This window comes from Xyrauchen texanus, chromosome 12, assembly GCF_025860055.1.
Source record: "Xyrauchen texanus isolate HMW12.3.18 chromosome 12, RBS_HiC_50CHRs, whole genome shotgun sequence".
Classification (NCBI taxonomy): domain Eukaryota; kingdom Metazoa; phylum Chordata; class Actinopteri; order Cypriniformes; family Catostomidae; genus Xyrauchen; species Xyrauchen texanus.
In genome coordinates this window covers 29,510,644-29,528,366 of record NC_068287.1, presented here as the reverse complement: position 1 = coordinate 29,528,366, position 17,723 = coordinate 29,510,644, and the positions used below count along the sequence as shown (strand labels likewise).

Below are 17,723 nucleotides of genomic sequence, written 5' to 3'. Positions count from 1 at the left end.
GGAAGGGATTCATTTTCGTGTAACAGTGGTTTGAGCTATTTTCGGGGAAACTGTACTTCTCTCTCTCTCTCTCTCTCTCTCTCTCTCTCTCTCTCTCTATATTAGGCTATATATTTTTTTTTTTAATTGACAAGTTTTGACTTGTCTGGCGCCCGAACAATTGAATTTAAATTTACATGTATTAAAAACCCAAATTTGATTTTGGGCAGCCACCGTTATAGTGGTATAGAAAGAATTAATCTTAGTGCACATAAAACTACACTTGGAATGGAAAGTACTGTAGCTAAAATTAAACAGGGCCCAAGTTTACTAGAGGGCACATTAATCACCTTAACAGGGACTTCATACAAAATATGACTAGCAACTACATAAAAACAACAACAAAGTTCAAAAGAGCTAAAAGTTATGTTAATTGTGGAAACAAATATTGCATGTACCCATAAGGGTAAAAAATGACACCAAAAGTGACAAATGTCCCAAAAATTCAAAATAGAAGGGTAATTTGTTTTCTTCTGTATTTGTAATTTGACATGGTTCTTAATATTAATTTCCTAGTTAATATTCTATTAATACTCTGAATATTCTTTTCTAGACAGACTGATTAGGTTAATTTTATGGGTGAGAGAGGTAATACATTCTAAATTTCATTTTTCAGGTATATTAATTTGTTTAAATTTACATTTATGCATTTGGCAGACGCTCTTATCCAAAGTGACTTACAGAGCCCTTATTACAGAGTACAATCCTCCTGGAGCAACCTGGAGTTAAGTGCCTTGCTCAAGGACACAATGGTAGTGGCTGCGGGGATCGAACCAGCGACCTTCTGATTAACAGTTATGCGCTTTAGCCTACTACGCCGCAACCATCATTAACCATTTGTTAATGAATTGATTAAATAAAGGATGCACAGTATATCTTTATGGTTAGGAAAAAACTGCCCTCTTAAAATTTAGAGAAATGCCTCTAAAAATTCAAATCCAGATAGCAAATATTGCTACCCCTTCTGACACTGGTTCCCATGCAAGGGTTATCCTCCATGCAGCTTCAATTTTGTCTTTAGACATTTAGAAACACTTCAAATCTTAATTGTATGTATTTTGAATCCAAAGATGTTTAAGGGACTTTGATATTTGAGGTATGATTCCAAGACGTGACATTTCATGCAATGTTAAATTAGGACCATTTGTTTTGAGGTCCTCAAAACAAAGTGAAGCTGAAAATATTAGAAAAACTGGCAAGGTAGTGCTGGAAGGAAAGAGTGTTGATGGGTTAAAGTAGCACAAGTGAGAGATGCCCACATTAAAATGAAAAGTGTATCATAAAATCTAAATTCTAACATTGAAGTTATAAAAAGTAAAAGAAACCAATCTGTGACAACACACTATTAAAAATCTGTTGTGAGGTGACTGAAAAATGTAAATAACTGGTTTGAATTCAAAAAGATAATTTAATCTAAACTTTTTTTTTATGGGTTAAATCAAGTAGAAATAAATTCTTGAGGCACCAATTGCAAGCTACCACTTTTTCCTGCAGGAAAAAGCAGTGTAAAATCAATAAGCAAAGAGTTCATTACCTGTGTAGAGCAGACGTTCCCTGACCTGAGTGCTGAAAGGCACAAGTACACTCTGTGCAGGAACATCGATACACCAGTGGAGAGGGGGAAACAGCACAAGAAAAATGTAAAAATAGGCTAAATGCATGATAGACTGAGCTGAACGTGCGGGCATCATTACAAATGACGGCTTCCAAAGGTATACCCCCTAAAAACAAAGAAAATAAATCCTTGCTCTGATGCTAATAACTGCACTACACTGTAATAAAATACATAAACCTTGTATAAATACTAAATACAATGGACAGTATCCAAAGGTTTAAAAATAAATCCTCAAATATAAGAGGATCCAAATGTATATAACCCCCTCCCTCCTCAAAAACAAGAAAAAAAACTTTGCTCTAATGCTAATATCTGCACTACACTATGCTAATAAACCTTAAACCAGTCAGAAATATTGAATGCTAATTCAAACTGAGAAGCAGAGCTGCAGAATGTGCAAAGACTTAAGCATGAAGTGATGCCTCTACATAGGATTGTCTAAACATGATACATAGTAGCTTTAAACTCATATTTATATGGTATCTATGAGAGAGAATCCATGAGTCACTCAAGTAGCCTACGAAAAGGAAAAATGATAAGCTTGTTTTCAGGAAACAAACAAGGATAAACTGATGGTAAAACTCATACACTGCTCAGTTATGCCAGTCATGCCATTGATCTCAGAGAACAAGAGGCCTGCGACTTTGGGATCAAGAGGGGAAATACGTATTTTGCACTGTTTTTCAGATTACACAGCGTGATGCATTGATCACTGTTTATTCAATATTAGGTGTGTTTGTTATATTCCTAACATTGAGAGGAAATTAGAGTGGAAATGGCAGTTTAAATATGGAACAGATGAGAGGTCATAAAATGACCTCATGGGATTTAATTGCTCATCTGTGGTGTCTCACCAAGGGGTGAACAGTGCTTGCGTACACGGCACTACAACTGCCTCACCTATAGAGGGCAGTGTGAGATCAAGTTAAAATCGTTTTTTTTGTTTTTACAAACAAATAAAGGTGTGTATGACCACTCCAATTAAACAAGACACACTTGCTAACACTCATACAGACACAGGCATAACCCCTAAAGTTTGGTCTGTCGATAATTGTTACAGCTCTGTGAATTATTAAGGACTGTAAACTTTGAGCTATACAGTAATTAACCTTCACAGGTGAGTTCAAGTCAGAATCCAAGCCCTCAAAGACACTCATTATTCCTGCTATTGCCCATCATCCCTATTTTCATTCCACATCTTACACTGCCCTTAAGCATTTCCTTCTATATCTCTCTGACATCTAGGGTCCCCACAATAACGTCAGTGTCCTTTGTAATCATCTCCCTCCTGCATCACTGTTGTCCTGGGAAGAATGAGGATTGACGTCTTTCTGGCCATCTGCTGTTCTATCCCATCTTTCACTATCCCTCTCTCTTCTTTGAGCGGATTAAGTCTTGTGGTGTCTTTGTCTCATTATTGTGCAAGTGTACATTTCTGCATCCAGTGATTTCATTTGTCCACCACTGTCTTAAAATATCACACTTTAATGTCAAAGTACACAGGGCTAGAATAACACAGGATTTAAACATACCTTGCATTAAAATCCACTTATATTTTTTTACAAATGCAAAGGGATACAGTAGTTACCTCTTACACTACAGACATTAAAACCACTCACATGATTTCATAAATTGTTAAGATTTTATTACATACATCTCAAACAGTAGCTAATGTGGTAATTTTAATTCAGAGGGACAAAGAGAGACTGTGAGTTGGAATCAAAAGGAGTTTCAGAGACACAATTAAAAGGAAAACCTAATTAAAATCCACCGTACCATAATAACGCGATAAATACATGTCAGACAAAACAAAACGCAAACTCCAACCTAAAAATTAACTAGTTTTGAGTACAACATTGCAAACACTTGACAATAAAGATAATCCTTAGCAAATAACAACAATATTAACAGCAAAGTCATTTTTTAAACTAAAGAAACCAAAGGAAATATTTATTGCTCAGTGATTGCACTTTTATGGCTCCAGAGACTTCAATCCAGATATCTCAGTTGTGCTAAAATATCAACTTGGTCTTAGAAGTTTCTAATAAAATTTGGAGAAATACAAATCGAAACTAATGAGACATGTTGACGTACAGTAAGATATACACTCACTGATCACTTTATTAGGAACACCTGGACACCTACTTATTCATGCAATTAACTAATCAGCCAAATGTGTGGCAGCAGTGCAATGAATAAAACAAGCAGATACGGGTCAGGAGCTTCAGTTAATTTTCACATCAACCATCAGAATTGGGAAACATTTTTTATCTCAGTGATTTCAACTGTGGCATGACTGTTGGTGACAGATGGGCTGGTTTGAATATTTCTGTAACTGTTGATCTCCTGGGATTTTCACACTAGTTTACTCCGAATGGTGCCAAAAATAAAAAAACATCCAGTGAGTGGCAGTTCTGCGGATGGAAACATGGAGAATGGCCAGACTGGTTTGAGCTGACAGAAAGGCTACGGTAACTCAGAAAAACACTCACAATTGTAGAGAGCAGAATAACACGTCAAACCTTGAGGCGGATGAGCTACAACAGCAGAAGACCATAATGTTCCTAATAAAGTGCTCAGTGAGTGTATAGAGTATATATAACTATAAAATTATTATTGATAGCATAGATCAGACAGTATTGTCTTGGAAGTGTTCAAAGTGAAATATCATATTAAGATGCTTGCCTGTTGACTTTTTGGAAATTCTGAATAATCTTTAAATTGTTCAGATCTCTTCTGCAACTCCAAAGGAGACACATATAAGATTACTAGGGTCTTTATCAGAAGGGGTAAAAAAATATGAAAAGCAGGAGACTTACTCAAAAGTCTGGGGGAAAAAATTAAGATATGTGATTTTCTTCTCCACGGAAAGCTTTATAATAGACTGGATCTCAGATAAAAATATGTAAAACTATAGCCCCATATATATACACACATGTATATACATGTATTATATATATATATATATACACACACACATATATACATATCCATACATATATATATATATAGTTGTTAATAGCTTTTGCTATTTTACACTACCACATGCCATGAAAGTGGACAACTTTTGAGAAGACAGACTGTATAAAAGTAATTTACTATGTACGGTCTGTGCACTTGGCATGGTAACATTAATGTGATAAGTCTGTCTAAACACTATTCTAAACAGTCTATTGATAAATTTTTACTTACAAGTAATTTCATATACAGTACTGTGCAAAAGTCTTTTCTTTTTTCACAAAAACATTTGTCTTAAGATGGTTATTTATTTCTGCTACTTTAGTGTGTCAATAGGAAATATTCTTTTTATACTCCCAAACATTCCTTTTGTAAATAGAATAGAATAACATATGGCATGGACCTCATAGAACCCCACTGAACATCGGGTTAGTCTGGGATTGAAAAGACAGCCTAAATAATTAAAAGAACGGTGGTAAATTCTCCAAGAAGTTTGGAACATTCTATCTGCCAACAATCAAGAAAAATTGTGTCCAGGTGTAAGTAGGAGAATTGTTGCTGTTTTGACGGTAAAAGTGTTCACAACAAATATTGATTTAGCTTTTTTTTTGTTTACTGGACTTTGTATGACGTTAATTGATCAATGAAAACTATTTCCTCACTTTGTAAGTTTTTCACAAGTGCCTAAAACCTTTGCACAGTACTTTATATGACTCTTATTTTTAAGATATGCAAACTGGAAAGAACATGTAGGTTATGAGAAGTAACTTCCTCATGTTACTCACAATAGCTTGTGACGTCCTTGTCAACAGAAACACCTAACATGGAAAACCCAATCCAAAGAATATTACAACATGAGATTTGAAACTTTAAGTTGTTTATAGAAACCAATTGCTTTAACTCACTTGAACTAACTCTTGTAATTTCTTTGTTTATGTTGCACTAGCAGCAGGGCTGGACTGGGAAGAGAAATCGGCCAAGGATTTTACATGGCAGCTGGCCCAACACTTCACTGTCATTTTCTGTCATTTTGTGGTCCGCTTTTGTGGTTTCTGTCATTTTTGCTTATCGCGGTCCATCCGGCATGTTTCACGGCCGACCCACCGGCCCGCTCGGTCCTCCCGATGGCCAGTCCGCCCCTGATTGGCCCCAAAGTGCGTTGGCCCACCGGGAAAATGCCCAGTATGCCAGATTACCAGTCCAGCCCTGACTGGCAGTAAACATTTACACAAACTAAGTAAGGCAGATAAAATGAGTCAAGGCTATTGCTTTCATTAAGCGAATAAATCCGTTTCAGTTTTACAGTCTTGAGTTTAGTACAATCCAGTGTTACAAATTGTAGCAGTGGCAGTTCTCCGGATGGAAAACACGGAAGTCAACGGAGAATGGCCAGACTGGTTTGAGCTGACAGAAAAGCTACGGTAACTCAGATTACCACTCACAATTGTAGAGAGCAGAATAACACATCAAATCTTGAGGTGGATGAGCTACAGTAACATATGTAGCCCAGTAACCTACATAAATTATATGAGAGAAAATTAAAAAACAAAATAAAATTAAGACTGGTAGAACAAGTGCAATAAACGATCAATGCTACTTTTTTTTACTCCAATCCAGTAAAAGCAAATCATACGACAATAAATGAAAGCAAATCAGCTAGCTGGAAACAAGTCTTTCATTCAGAAAGGTGAGTACTGAAATTCGGAAGGGGTATTATGAAAATGCGGTAAAGCTTTGTCAGTTCTTGTTTAGGGCAGATCACAAGGTGGGATGGTGTGGCGTCTGTCATACGCTGTGTCATCGCTTTCCTCTCCATCACTTCCCTCATCCACCATTATTTCTCTCTCTTCATCCTCCTCTGTCTCACTGCCTTTATCCTGTTCTCGTTCACGTTGTCTCAACCTTTCTCTGCCTCTTTCCCGTTCTTTGTCTCTCTCTCGGAAGCCTCTTGGGAGTGTGGAAATCTGCAGAATAATTAGATTATGAGTGTCAGGGAGTTTTGATTTATATACATAAATATACTGTAACAGGCTCTATGGAGAAGCAATGGCTATTACACTCAGTCCAAATCAAAAACATCAAAATATGGAATATTGAATATTTAAAATATTTTCAGACTTAAAGTGATGTTAATGTAAGTTTTGTGGCTTTTAGTCTATGTGTACTTGCTTTTAGGCCACCTATATGCTAGTGTACTCCTAAACATTGACAAAATTAACCTTTAACAGATATCTGCATTTAATTTTCAGTATTTCTCTTCCAGGAACATGGAAAACTGATTACTCATGCGGAACTTCACAGATTTTGTCCAATCAAATGCTCATGAGAATGAAAATATCTCTACCTCTAATACCACGGCTAGTAAGTAACAAATCATGCTTCATGGCTGCAACGTAACAACATCCTATTAGCCATTTTAAACCAACATGATCACAAAGAAAATCGACATGTAGCTCCTGAAAGTTCATGTACCCTGAAATCAGTCCCATACTGCCGAATTACGGTCCCAAGGGAACTTGGAAATAATATTTTTTCATGAAATTTTAATTTTATTAAACATACATTTTTTACTCCACTTACAGTTATATTTAATAAAATATAGATTCCTGTATTACATCACTTAAAACTAAAAATAGAACTTGCTTTTCATAACATGTCCTTGGCGCCATCTCCTGGTGGCCATATATGTACCGGTAATTAGAGAGAACAATCATCTCTGCCCATATTTGGATGACTTCAACCTCTAGTTGCAGCGATCCAAATCCTAATACACATTTAGCGTTCCATGATGCTGGACAACATACTACATCATTTCTGATGAAGTTTTCTGATCCAGGAAAGCGAATGTGTTTTTTGCCAGATAGCATATTATAGTGCATTATGTGGACATTTCACCCACAAATGGACTGTAACGAGGTAAAGGACAGTCAAGGAGGAGGCAGGAACCGGCAAAACAGTCAACATTAATTTTAATGTTATAAATGATCTTAAAACATTTTACATAAAAAATAAGATGACCAAACATGCAGCGCGGCCGTGTGTCTCACTCTCTCTTTCGAACTGGTGCCTCCAGCTAGTCTTTGTCCCTCTCCCGGGTGATTGGGCCGATTCAGGGCCGGCCTTGTGTCCTCCCAGCCCGGTCCCGCCGCCCTCCTCGTCACATGGTGCTCACACATGCTCACGTTCAACAATATCCAGTTTCGGCCAATGGGGGATTTGATTTTTGGTAAACGCAGAATGATTTTAGCAAACAAAACTTTCAACCTGCTGTTGCCGAATTCACTGTTTAATTAGTCTGTTTATACAAAAGTGACGAGCCCGTTGATATGTCCCTTCCAAAGTTCCTGTTTCAATAGGAAATACGTCAACACATGAAAGAGAACTGTGCTTGTCAAGCAATTTCATGGGATCTATAATACAACCCAGAAATACCAGCAAACAGTAAAAACAAGTGTGTGGTCATATTCATTTGAGGATCTCATAGAATATAAAACATGTCAGAAAAAGGAAATAATCAACAGGGATTTTAAAATCTACGTACCTACTTAAAATAATGAAAAGGAACCCTTCTAATGGTAGCAATAACATGAAACCTCACCTGGTTGTCGTGAGTTGGCAGGGCACAGTATCCAGGTTCTGTCCTGCATAAAAGACGAGGGGAGTGTGTTCGGAAAGGCCTTGGGGAGTGAGAGCACACGGAACGAGGGGAGGGGGAACGGACTGAGTGAGGTGACGGAGAGTGGACGGAACGGGGTGAGTGAGGGATGGAGTATGACTGAGACTGCAAGGGGGTTAGAGATGGAGCATGATGATTGAGTTTGGGAGGACGTGGGGAGCGAGGGGGCAGTTCAGGCGGTTTGAGAGGGTCTATAAAGTCAATGTCAGTAAGGAGAGGTGGAGGGGGCATGAACTCCTCATCTGGTAGGGTAATTTCCCCATCAATCACAGCTAGCTCTGCCCGTGATAGGTGGTCCACAATGCCTGCCCCGAAGGAGTCCCCCACCACATTAATGGAGGTGCGCATTCTGTCACTGAAGGTACACAAAGCACAGCTCTAAATGCTGAGAAAGAACAGCCCAGAAAAGTAGTTTATGTGTATGCGGACAGTTAGGAAGATATTTCGCAGAATAGAGTATCTCAATAGTCAGGATTGCTGCAGTCTCATATCAAGATACATGTAAGCAATACCACATAAGCAAGACTGTTGTTGGACTGACTATTAACCCAGCTGTGATTTTGGCAGGTAATTACTCTTGCTTGTGTAATATTGCTTTTATACAACAGTTCTGTAAACAAGAAGTTATTTTCGAGTAACATTAACAGTGTTACTTGCCCCTTTAGACACAAAATGTTCAGATATTTTGTCTATATTGCTCCTTCCAACAAAGCCAAAGCAGGATCAACCGTTGCATGATGTTGAGCAAACAACTGACAGCGTGCTCTAAGAATGCTGATTATCCAATAAGATTTGAGGACTGGAATAGTCAATTGGGCTTGCACAACAAAAACAGAATAAGAACTCACAGAAGCCAATCAACAGCGACAAGCAGGCTGATGTCTTGAGTTGGAAGGCCCACAGCAGTCAGGATTAGCAACATTGTGACCAGACCTGCACTGGGAATACTGGCTGCTCCCACACTGGCCAAGGTTGCTGTCATACTACAGAGAAAGAGAGGAAGCAAGATATTACCCTATTATAGAAAGAGACAAAGAAGAATACTGAGACAGTATGGGTGGGCAGTGAAACAGACACAATCAAGTGTACACTGTAAAAATGTAAAACGTGTAGCTGTTATCCAAGGAGCTATCCACCTGGGTGGTTTAAAGACTTCCTTTTTTGGTGGCATAACCCAAAGGAAAGGCTTATAACTTGGCCAAAACACACACACACACACACACACACACACACACACACACACACACACACACACACACACACACACACACACACACACACACACAAGGACGGTCAAGTGTTTGCTATAATTTTAAAGAAAAAATGTCAATTTTTTTAATGATATCAATTATGATAAATTCTCAGTCTAAGAAGCTGCTGAAAAACCACAAAAACCCTTGAGACAAAAATTGCCTTTTTTTCGTATTTTTCTGATTTGACATTACAGTATATATATCTCATAATGTAGCTCTGAAAAACTGCTCTCGTTTTGTTACCAATCATGTCAACTGTAACTGAGTAAAATTTAGTGTTGACAAAGCAATCAAAAGTTATACATTACAAAAATGATCTATTCTAGTGTCCAAAAGCCTCTCCAAACAAATTAAACATAACACTTGTGCTCAATAACTAATTACACATGCAAATACAACAATGACTAAAGGTATACTTTCTCTCCAAAGCATGCAGGCATGAGTAATGAGCTCTCATTCAGTTCCATTCTGTGTCATTTAAGCTATCACTGAGTCTGTGTCATGTATTTGGTGCCATCTCCTGGTGGCCATGTAATTACAGTGAAAAATCCTCTCTGCCTATTTTCGGACGACTTCCACTTTTGGTTGCAGCGATCTGAATCCTAATACGATTGGTTTAGCATTCCATGATACTGGAAAGCATACAACATAATTTCTGATGTAGTCATCTGATCCAGGAAAGCTAATGTGTTTTTAGCCAGATAGCACATTATGTGCTGTGTGCACATGGTGCTTTGTGTGGATTATGTAATGATCTATGCAGCCAACATTGTTGTGTGTGGGCTCATTTGAAAGATAATTGCCTTCTCTAAGAGTGGCATGTGTCATTTTGTTATTTAAGTTATAACCAAAAAAGCAGCATATAAACAACACCTGTTTACATGTAATATAATCTGTGAGTAAAACAAATAGGCTGGTTGTATTCTTTCAACATATCAACATATGACACATGGCTATTTGATCAGTTTGATGTTTTTACTGATTGAAAGCAACATTTTTAAAAGATTATTAAAATGGAACACTTCTGATTTGTCTGTAAATTGTATTAATTTTGTCAGGTCGATTCAGTCATATTACATTTTATTTTTGATTAGTTAATTTTTATGTTACAACATTAAGCACATTTTAGGTTACCTGACAAAATATTTTTAAAGTGTGAAACAAGGGTGAAACAGAAAAAGAAATAAAAAGAAGGGAAAAGTTGGACAACAAATAGAAAAAAGAAGGATAGCAATGACAAAAGGAGAAATAAGATGGAAAATATAGCGTTTAGTAATTATGCATGAAAAAAAAAGATAGTAAATTACAGTAAAGCATTTGACTTGTACGTCACATCTCCAAGGCTGTGTGACAAGTTCCTCATAAATCTCAGCTGTAGTTTACTCATTTTCAATGGTTTCACTTTGAACATCACCCATAGCAGAAAATCAAAACCAACTCCATGTCCAACTCTTGTTTCCAATTAAAGTACTTTGTAGTAGAGAACATGGAGCCAAATGTTCAGAAGAAACAAAAAGTGGCATTATCTTTTCTTTTTTTTTTAAATGGATTAAAAAGGAATTAAATAGTCTTTCCTAAAACATTCATATCAAGCACCCTGCAAGCATTACAAATTTGCAGTCATTAAATATGGATAAGCTTATGTTCCTGCGAATTTGAATATTCATCGAATTTAAGATAAAAATGCAGATTTGAATGCTAAAATAAGCATTAGAATTTTGAATGTGTACCAAACATTGAGGATGACTTTATGGGCCTTTCAGAGTAATTACATTCTTGGGCTAAAACAGACACAGTTTTCTCGAGAAAAAAAGTGCATCAGTCCTAAACGAGATGCTAGTGCATGCTCACACTGAAAAAAATGGATGCATTCGGAGTGAACTGCCCTTTAGGTGGAGTTCTTTTGCAGTCGTGTCTTTGACATTGCTATGGCTTTCTCTTATGAGCATCTCGCTTCATACTCATTAAAGGGTAACTAAACCCTAAACCAACTTTTTTTAGTTAATGATCTGTAAGAATGGGGCTTTATTAGTACTGGTCATTGATTCAAGTAATTTTTTTTTGACATTTGTGTATATTGTTTTAATTCTACAATATATGGTGTAAAAACGTCTGAGTGCTGCCCTCTTCAGGTTGAACGGTGACTACTGCAGTTGAATTTTCCTATTGGCTGTTTGCGGTACTTCGTGACGTAAGCGGTGATAGCTGACGTAAGCAGGTTCCAACTCACCACGCCCTTGGTACGAGCTACCACGCCCATGGCAGTATTAAAACCATCTCGTTTCGTCAAAACCACTGTAGCGAGTCAGGAGTTGGAATTGCGAGTATTGAAAACGATCAGGATAGAGTATTTTAGCATCTATTTAGCATAGCATTTATATAGTTATTTAGATTATTTCGTGTAGCCTAGGTAGTTAATTAGCATATTTGTTAGTGTAGTATTGTTAGAAGCATAGTTAGTTAGTAGCATAGTATTGCGTCAGTTAGGATAGCTTCAAGTTAGCGTAGATTATCTGTATTTAGTACAGTGGTCAGGATGGTACGTAGGTGTAGTGTTGCTGGTTGCAACAGCACTGCTGGACTGTATAGCTTTCCAGCAGACTTGGAAATTAGGCGCCAGGGGTTGCACGTCCTTGTTCTGGAAGACCGAGAGTTCCCGCCTAGAGCTGGAGGAGTGTGCAAACTGCATTTTACGTGGGATTACTTCTCCAACGCAATGGAGGTGAAAATGGGCTTCTCCAAACAGCTTGCGCTGAAAAGCGACGCAGTGCCAAACGCTGCTCCTCCTGCATGGACTCCACCGCAGCGGAGTCTTGAGGTGAGTGATCATATATATTTGAATCACAATTTATGGTTAGGCTAAAGTTAATCCTCTGGGGTCGACAAAAGCGCGTTCGCGATGCGGGAGTGTTAAACGTATTGCACCCTTATACATTGTATTACGGTACTGACTACCTGTATAGTTTTATTTGGAGGTATACGGTTTTGTACCTGATGACGTTACGCTTTACGTCACATTCTTCTAATTTGAGAGAACAGCTAACTGATGTTATGTTCAAGTGAAGCTTGCTAAATAAAAATCCTGCTAAAAGGATAAACATCACTGAACAGCGTTTCGTTTGTTTTCCTGCACGCGAGTGAAGGTGAATGTGCACTCGGATGCTCAACAGGGAGTTAAAACCGCAGTTTGAGCCAGCGGCTCGAATTGATATGGCTCCGGCCCTGACAATTCACCCTCCTCCACTTCAGGTGAAGGTGGGGGAGAAAGGTCCTCGACTTCAAAAGACCGCTCCGTGGCAAACTTGCGTCACTCCAGTCACTCTCCATTTTAGAGTCTGACAGCAGCTGTCAATTAATCTGTCACTACGAGTCTCAGGTGCACCCCCCCCCCCCCCCACCCCCGCTCAGCCCCGCCCTCGGTTCGTCCCTCTATCCCCGCTGGGGTGTGCCCACTTTTCGAGCATTTTTCAAATATTGCTAGTGGGTGGAGTCAGACTCTGAGCAGGGGTTTAGTTACCCTTTAAGTATGTACATACAACTGTATTTAATGAAAAACACTAAATGCCAGCTTGAATCCACGGTAGCACTACGGCGCCAGTATAGTTAACATAGAACAATCTATTTAAGCGTTTCTTTACTGGCTATACTTTTATGAGCTAAATCGTTTGACTGATCACTTAACGCACTTTTCTGAACAGCCAGATACAGTATGTTCTTTGCAAAAACTTTAGCTATAACATGGTGCTGATTAGTTTATATTGATTTGTTGCGCCCTCTTGCGGACGTTGGAGACCACGTCGATTTAAAAATAAAATGTCTAGTCAATTTTCCCCCCTACCTGAAATAATATCTTCACAATAATATCCTAACCCTTCACAAATATAATTCGAATATTGGTGATCTTTCGGTGAAAGATTCTAATTTAGTTTCTTAGCCCTGTTGACAGCTCTACTTTGTCTGGAAGTTTAACCAAAAGAGCCATGTTTTGATAGTGCCACAGAGCCACAGCTCCTCACCTAACAGTGACAATTTGTCCTCCATCCAGGTAAATGTCGTTCATTTGGGCGATGAAAATGGCTGCCACAGCCTCATAGAGTGCTGTGCCATCCATATTTATAGTGGCTCCAATGGGTAGCACAAAGCGTGTCACACGCTTATCAATATTTAGATTCTCCTCCAGACAACGAAAAGTCACAGGTAATGTCCCAGCACTGAGAAAATAAAAACAGACAGTGAATAATGCCAAGAGAAAACATGAGGGAGAAAATAAGAAACAGTATAGAGAGTAAATGTACCAATCAAAAGGAAATTAAGTATATTTAATTGAGTATAACTGTTAATCTGTTGATGAGGAAGAGTCTCAAGAGTCCAAAATAAATGCACAAAAAGAGTTGATTCTGTGCCAAAGTGACAGTTGGTTTAACATTCCAGAAAACTGTTTGGCACATAAAATGTAATCTCACAAAACCAGACACGTGTGGCAAAACAGAATGACCAAAGAAAATAAGGAGATAAAAGCATAAATACACAAAGGAAGAACAAGAGGGCACTAAAAGAACAATTTCCAAAACACCGCCAAAGACAGGACATGTTAAACATTCAGTCTGTATTTATCCAAATGCCAGATTTATTCACAAACACCCCAATATAATTTTTTTTCATAATTTCACAACCATTTAGATGAAACCTTCTGGAGATAGTCAGAAGCGTCCTAAATACACAAAATTCCTCCATCTTCATATATATATATTAAAGCATCTGTTTAATTTCTAAATTACTTCATTTCTACATAACAATATAAAATATAGTTTTCAAGACAAAGTGGTTGAGATGTGCAATATCTAAAACTGAAAGAAATAGAGATTACAGAGTAGATTTATCTCCCTATTCAAGCCAACAGCAACATTCCTTTTATACCAAATGTGACCTTTACCTCTTAAATCTGAGATGCCAGAACTTTTGAAACACACAGAGGATGCTAAGTGCAGGGATGTATAAGGAAGTTCTTTACCTGCTGGCTGTTCCCAGAGCTGTGATCCAAGCCTGGAAAATTCCAGAATAAAATGTAAAAGGGTTTTTCCGGGTCACTGCAAAGAATATGAAGGGTAGGATAATCCCACCATGAATGATGAGTCCGACTATGACTGTGACCATGTACATGCCCAGCTGCCTCGCCATAACTTCCAGGTCACCAATGGCTGCAATCTTCCCACAGATGAGAGATGCAATGCCTACTGGAGAGTACCTGAGGAGAGATCAGAGGGGTTTTGTTTTGTTTTAGCTGCTATATTTAAAAGGGATGTAATTTATATACTATTTCTGGGTTATATCTCAGAGTGCAATCAGGATGTTATGTCACTGTTTGAGAACAAAATTCTAGTTCTATCTTAAACATTTACTGTATAGTTAAACCATTTGTACGTTGATTCCCTAAAAAAGTGGTCAAAACTTGCTCTGTTTGTTTTGAGCATCCGAACCAGCCTCACATAGCAACATTGGCTCAAAAAACGGTGTGAGTTTGAGGCGGCACTACCAATGGCCAGTTTGAACATGTTAATTATGTAGGCTTGACAAATACTGACAAAAACTTGACAACATACTGTTATTCTACAGACATAGTTTAGGGTGTTTTCAAAATTCCTAAACCAAGACCAACATTTCTGACAGCAACTCGTCCTACCTATTGCTTTCAAGCTACATCCACCAAACTCTGCACAGATCTTCATGCTGTTCTGATTTTGGTTACAATTACTTTTCTATCTGATTGGAATTATGTTTATTGCACCGCGAATATTCAAAAATCCAAAACATCTCATAGACTTACTTTGATGGAATGTTCAAACAGGCCAAGACTGTTCAAAATCCAAATTGACAAGAATTCAAACACAAAACAAACCCACAACTTAATTGTCTCTCACTTTTTGCCCATCCATCCATCCATCCATCCATCCATCCATCCATCCATCCATCCATCAAATTTTGTTTTAAAACAAACTTTCAGACAAGGCTTTGTCAAGCCAACATCAAAGTTTGAAAAACTTTACCTATCTAGTTATTTTTGGAATTCCATTTGGTGACACTAGTGATAGAGAAAATTCCACATTTCACCTTTAAATGTCATGCTATAGCTCCATCCATTGTTTTGCAATACACTTTGTTTGTTTTGAAATGCATTCTTACATGTTACCTCATGAAATAATCCGGTTGTGGAGTCTGAGTACCATATGAGAGCATAAATGTTGCTTCTTATGTGGTCTAAATTTAATTAATCTAAAATGCTATGTATAAATATTTCACTGTGAGTTACAGTGAATGACAGATGTTGTTTATTGTATCGTTTTGAACAGTTTACATAATGTAAAGCAGAACACAGTTACAGTCGGAATGGCCTCAGGGTAGAGCGGAGTCTTCTTACTTGGACATATTCTTTTGTTTTCTCTATATATGTGCAATTCTCCGGAGCATGGCATGTCTAATTCATGAGGCTTACTTTAAAAACTGTTTTCTTAAAATCTGGTTGATAACTTCCTGTTAGTTTCTGTTGCACTACTACAGTTTTTTCAAGCTGCAGCAATGTGTTTGTACAGCAATTCCAGGTTCATTCCTACTATCTTTCTTGTTTTTTTTTTTTTTTACTGTAAAATCGTCTGCAAGCTTCTGAGATCAAGTGTTTCATCATTTTCTGCAGACATGATACATAAATTCAGTTCTCTCGGTCTTATTTCAGCTCTGTCCATCCTTGCCAACACAATGGGATCTGTCTGCAATCTGTGCGTTTGAGGATGTATTGCATCCTGAACCAAGTTCCCACATTTACCCATGCGAACACGACTACGATTAAGCTTTCTCACGGATTCCTGCGCTGCTCTCTCAGTCCTCTCCCTGACAGATTCCTTTCTCTCTCATTTCTCTCTCACATTGGGAGACATCTTGCAGTGCTTGTTTTGCTGACCACCTCTTTTAGTTTGAACTTTTCATCATGCTCCAAATCTTTATCCATCTTATTATTATTTATTTATAGTCTAAGTGTGCATGGTGATCTTAACAGAAAAGCAGGGGTTGGCAACTTGTTTTATTTTGTTTGGGCAAAGTACCATTTTTATGAATTTTATTATTTTATATTTATTTATATATATTTATCAGTCATATATGTCGTGACAGATGTCGTCTTTAGTTGCCTGTTTGTGTACATTTTATTTGAATGGTGCATGTCATTTAAATCAGTGGGGTCAGATTATATTTCTTACAATTTGACATCATGTAATGTTTTACTTACTCAAACTTTTTTTTGCACTTGCATTTGCTGAATGTTAATTTCAGATCCTGATTGCAACATTTCTAAAATAAATCATTTAAATTACAATCATATAACATTCCTCTCTCTCTCTCTCTCTCTCTCTCTCTCTCTCTCTCTCTCTCTCTCTCTCTCTCGGTTTTCACTTGTAAGATTGCCGAACCCTGCCTTTACTTAGTTATTTGTTTTTATTCATATGTCTGTATTTGTAATACATTTAGAAATATCCAGTCTAAAAAAGCAAAAATTAAAAACTCTCTCTCTTTTCCTTAGTTCTTATCTCCATCTATTGCTTTACAGAAAAAGTGTAAAAATAAATGACAATTATTTACAAGTGGATGACACCAAGATGAACCGCATAAATGCCTGAAACAGCTTCATTTTTGTATTTGAACTTGATTACAATTTTGTATACAATCCTCAAATAAAGGCAAAATACTGACCACATGATCATGGACACCATCTTCATGATGATCTCATTAAGAATGTTGAAAAAATCAGACATAAGTTTCCCCCTCTCCCCCATTTTCCCCATGTAGATTCCAAATGTGATGAAGAACCCAATCAAACCTGAGAACACAGACAAGTAAAAATGTTGAATGGTATAATGTATTCAAATAATGTTAGTATTTTTTGTTTAAAATATAGATAGAAAACAGTATATCCTCTAACCTAGAACATTCATTCCCCACTTCATTTCCAGTTTCTTTTTATTTACAAGGATTGGTTCTGTTTGGTTCTGGACTGGCACTGCTTCTTTTTTCAGCACTGTTTGAACCTGAAATAAGAAGCAGGAAGGCAGATGATAATTGTGTAAAACCGTAAACATTACAGCAACTCTTCAAGAAAGAAAACAAAAAGAACAGAGATCCTTAGATCTGACCTTTA

At 37.5% G+C, this 17,723-nt stretch overlaps 1 protein-coding gene across 2 annotated transcripts in view; it reads right to left on the bottom strand.

The window, feature by feature from the left end:
- Positions 1–3,165: 3,165 nt before the first annotated feature.
- Positions 3,166–17,723, bottom strand: part of LOC127653050 (excitatory amino acid transporter 2-like) — a 34,492-nt gene continuing 19,934 nt past the window's right edge. For both annotated transcript variants that reach the window (XM_052139554.1, XM_052139555.1), the window contains 7 exons: positions 17,508–17,613; positions 17,279–17,405; positions 14,553–14,786; positions 13,558–13,752; positions 9,137–9,271; positions 8,211–8,643; positions 3,166–6,576 (listed from right to left, as the gene is read on the bottom strand). In XM_052139554.1, the coding sequence (XP_051995514.1) occupies positions 6,361–6,576; positions 8,211–8,643; positions 9,137–9,271; positions 13,558–13,752; positions 14,553–14,786; positions 17,279–17,405; positions 17,508–17,613 (1,446 nt within the window). In that variant the 3' untranslated portion in view covers positions 3,166–6,360. The remainder of the gene's footprint in view (positions 6,577–8,210; positions 8,644–9,136; positions 9,272–13,557; positions 13,753–14,552; positions 14,787–17,278; positions 17,406–17,507; positions 17,614–17,723) is intronic.